Source organism: Morone saxatilis, unplaced genomic scaffold, assembly GCF_004916995.1.
Source record: "Morone saxatilis isolate NCDOM2014 unplaced genomic scaffold, NCSU_SB_2.0 Contig11, whole genome shotgun sequence".
Lineage (NCBI taxonomy): Eukaryota > Metazoa > Chordata > Actinopteri > Moronidae > Morone > Morone saxatilis.
Genome location: NW_023339663.1, coordinates 30,913,589 through 30,917,766, shown reverse-complemented (window position 1 = coordinate 30,917,766; position 4,178 = coordinate 30,913,589). Strand labels below are relative to the sequence as shown.

Sequence of the window (4,178 nt, the reverse complement as noted above, 5' to 3'; positions counted from 1 at the left end):
CTTCGACACGTGGCAGGAGGAGCCGGGGATTAAACCAACAACCTTCCGAATGGGGGACAACCCCCTCTGCCTCTGAGCCACAGCCACAGCCACCCCCATTTATGAATCTACCGGGGGGACCACAGACCCCCCTGGCAGAATTAGGTCCCCCCCTTTCTTCATGGTTATGGCCTTGGACTTTAATTTATTTACCACAGCAGCTTACTAGCTGATAATTATTCTGCCATTGTTTTTGCACTACATGTAACAGGAACTAGAAGGCTACATAAGGTACAGACACCAAAGTTAAACTGATACTTCATTCAGAATTCACATTGACATTGGCAACAACATAAAACTACAAATCCACCCTTGGAACATGACCTTGCTCAACAGTGTGTCATGCGGTTCACTCCGTATGTCTAGATAAGGATGTTTGATGTTGTTGTAAAAACAAATCTTATATTGTTTATTTAGTATTTGAGTTTTTAGCAGCTGAATTAACACATTACCAATAGGTTTAATGTGAGCAGCTCTGCAGAAGAAGCCGATTGAGCGGCTTGGACATGGCTGTAACAGTGAGAGTCCTGTGGCCTTTTTTGGAGGTTTTTATACGTAATAGAATAAGTCATATTAAAATATATAACAATAACTTTCTGTCATATTTGCTGAAACTTTCAAGAAAGATAATTGATTATTGAGTCTTATTCCCAGGTTGTTAAAAACCAACACTGGGAATTAACAACAACAATCAACTTTCATGCCACTAACCCAAAGTGTCTTTTCTGGCTCTGATTGGTTTTTTCATTCAGGCCCGGTGGATTCTTGCAAATGCTATTAGGAACCTATTTTTTCTACAGATTATCTGTCGCATGCTACCGTGAAAGTTTAAGCAAATATGAGTAAAATATAACTTATTTTTAGAAAGGTTACCTACTGCAGCTTATATTTGCTGCAATTAACATATATATATATATATATATTTAGCCTTTTTCTAGTTTTGTTCATCAACATTGGCTGTTTTGAGTTCTATACATACATAGATAAACTACTGTCACCATGTTACTGCTTATTGCGCACTGTTAACTATTGTTAAAACAGCAAACAATGGTGATCTTTTGACAAATTGCACCTTTGCAAAACTTTGTAATGTAGCAGAGACAGTCAATTTCATTAAAATCATTGTCTAAGGTTTTTGCATATGTTGTTAATCAGCTTCCACGTTCAGAAAACACTGCATGCCAGTCAGGCATTCATTCAAACAGATGAGCGGTTCATTAACCTTTGCACGGTGTGGTGCAGGGTAGGATGTGTTTGCAAAGTGAAAAATCTGAATGAAAAGACCCAGCAGCAGCAACAACAACCTTGGCCTCTGGCTGGCTCCCTTTGGCCAAAGTAAACAGCGTTCGAAGAACTTGCAGCACCGTTTACGTATGTTTTTTTTTAATTAAAGGGGCCTTCTATCTAAAAACACCATTCATGCAACCCTAATGGAAACTGAAATTCTAAGTCTGAGCTACTTTCTAACTTGAATGGCAATCATTTCATATATCATCAATATATTGTAAAAAGTTGATTAATAAATTGCTTCACACTGGTCAAATGTAGGGACTCAAGAACAGGACATGTATTTATCAAACCTCTAGCAATCACCTTAATAAGTAACTTAAAGTATAAGTATAGCAGAAAGCTTTAAGAGCAGCAATTAAGTGATCACGTGATTTTTCACATACATTACCAAAGAGGCATAGCTAATAAGGTAGACAAGGATTTACCTGACTTCTGCCCCATTGTTAAAGCAAGCTCATGTAACGTAAGTAAGTCCACAAACTGACCCAATTTGCTAAAATAGAAAGGTGAAAGTCTGCTGCTAGCAGATAAACCATGATACTGTGCTACCATATAAAGTAATTTGTTACAAGTGTACCTGGGTCTTTTTGGGGCCATTTTCATGCTTTGTTTGGTGGTAATTCAATCTTGACAAAGACAAAACACTTAAGATATAATGCTATCTCAAACAGTATGTAAAGAACATTAACATTTTATATCCCATCACTTCCAGTACACCTACAGCAGAGATGACTGCACCTTCAGAGAGCAGATTTTGCCGGACGGGTACAACATCTATGTCTCTGACAGACACGGAGCCCTGCTTAGTCTGGGAAACCACCGGCAGAGACTGCAGGGTCGAGACAGAGGCGTCCCAGCTCTGGCCCAGTTTCTACCCAGGATCAGCACCTTGGATCAGGCTTTGTACCCTGCACTGGATGTCCCTGACCAGCCGGGACAGAGCGCAGCCCAAACAGAAGAACCTGTGGACGCAGTGGACTCGTTTGGAAAACTCTCTCAAATCATTCACAGTCCCAGCTTCCACAAGAGATGAGACAGCAGCTTTGGGACACCAGAGTGTCCTGCTTTGTCTGAGGCCTGAAACCGTGCACTCCTCCCTGTATGTTGTAGAACCAGGGACTGACTGCATTTCCAGCAAGCCTGCACCCGGAAAGGTTGTTGTGACATCCTTCCAGCACTGTCCTGTCAGACATGACCGAACAGAATATAAGTGCAGTGTCCTACAGAGTGGAGAATGACACCTGTACTGAGTTTAGTGTTCCATCTTGTCATTTTCAGTAACAACTTTTACATTTACTGAACAAACAAGGAGTGGTGTGTTTGACATTCTGGTTTGTTTGGGATAAAGGTAAGGTGACAGCACCAGTAACCATAGATGAACCAAGAGCAGCATCTATAGAAACTGGAAAAAGGAAAAGAATCGCACAATATTAGTCACACTGTTTGATTCAAGTAAGTGCAGCGCCACATAAAGAGCACTAAAAATGTGACCAGATATGTTGTCTATTATGATTGTTTGTCATTTAAAGGCGTTCAATTATGCTTTCCCTTATGCTACAATTACAGTTACTGTTCATATTAAACATGGCCAAAGTTTCAAATAATGAGGTAAACATAGAGGTTGTTCAGTATGTCTCACAGAAAGAGCTTTTCAGTAGAAGTAGAAGTATATTAAAAAGAACTGGATTGAGCGTTGGCGGCGGACTTCAGTCATTCCTACATATGAATGCTGCTCAGTGGCGCATGACAAATTACCAAGATCTTCCTCATATGCTTCTGCATCATATGGCCCATAGAGCAGACACACTAGACATCCACCTCCCAAGCCATTAACTTCCAGTTTAGCCCTAACTTCCAGTTTGGCCATTTGCTAACTTGAATGGAGATAAAATGATGTCACTGTATGGTAAAGAGAGGACACAGACAGAGGCAAAGGTGTACAGCAACAACAATAACAGCAACTACACTAGTAGAAATTACTAATAATTATGATGATGATGATAATTGCTACCCCTCAGCAGGCTTCCGGAAAATGAGCCAATCAGAAGAAAGTTGACTCTTAGAGAGGGTGGCCTTAAAGAGACTGGACCTAAAGTGGCTGGAGGTTAGACAGAGGATGAACTGAGGGGCTGTATGAAGGGCCAGTATAAGAGAAATAAGGATGTTTTTGAACTATAGAGCTAGAAATTAGCATAATAGGTCCCATTTAATACAGTCTTTCTTTTTAGAACAGTATTTCCCACAGTGCTTTGAACACAACAAAAATCTCAGGGTGTATTGCCTTAGTAACTTTGCTACCTACTGTCTTCTTGCAGTATAATTGTTGTATTTATTTGGTAGTTTAAATGTCCAGCAGTTTCAATGTGAATATGTTGTATGCTTTATTGAACGCACCTCTGCATTTTATTGTATGTGTTCATGTACATTTTGGGAAGAGTTATTATAATAAAGCATTCTAAGCAGGGTCACTGTGTGTGATTAATGATTGTTAAGATGAAAATAGTTGTATAATTTTAAAAATAAATGCTGAATTTTTAAACGTTTATATCAAATATGCATTTGTTTTTCTTTCATATGTTGCAGTTTATTGCTGTCATAGTCGGAGTTAACCCCGAAGCCACAGGGACACCGAAAAACAGTCAGGTCTAAAGAAATCCTTTTGCAGAATGATAATATTACAGTAATAATATTACTTTCCACACTAACTAGTAGAGGAACTAATTACGAATAAATTTCAGTAATAATATTACTTTAAATTTGAGTGCCTGGTTAGCTCAGTCGGTAGAGCTGGCGACCCATATACAGAGTTGCTGCAGTGGCCTGGGTTCAAATCTGACCTGCGGCCCTTT

At 39.5% G+C, this 4,178-nt stretch overlaps 1 protein-coding gene across 1 annotated transcript in view; it reads left to right on the top strand.

Moving 5' to 3' along the window:
* fgf19 (fibroblast growth factor 19) overlaps positions 1 to 3,814 on the top strand; it is a 5,843-nt gene extending 2,029 nt beyond the window's left edge. Inside the window, exon 3 of the mRNA XM_035651732.1 lies at positions 2,042 to 3,814. Coding sequence (XP_035507625.1) covers positions 2,042 to 2,362 — 321 coding nt within the window. The 3' untranslated portion in view covers positions 2,363 to 3,814. The remainder of the gene's footprint in view (positions 1 to 2,041) is intronic.
* Positions 3,815 to 4,178: the final 364 nt, after the last annotated feature.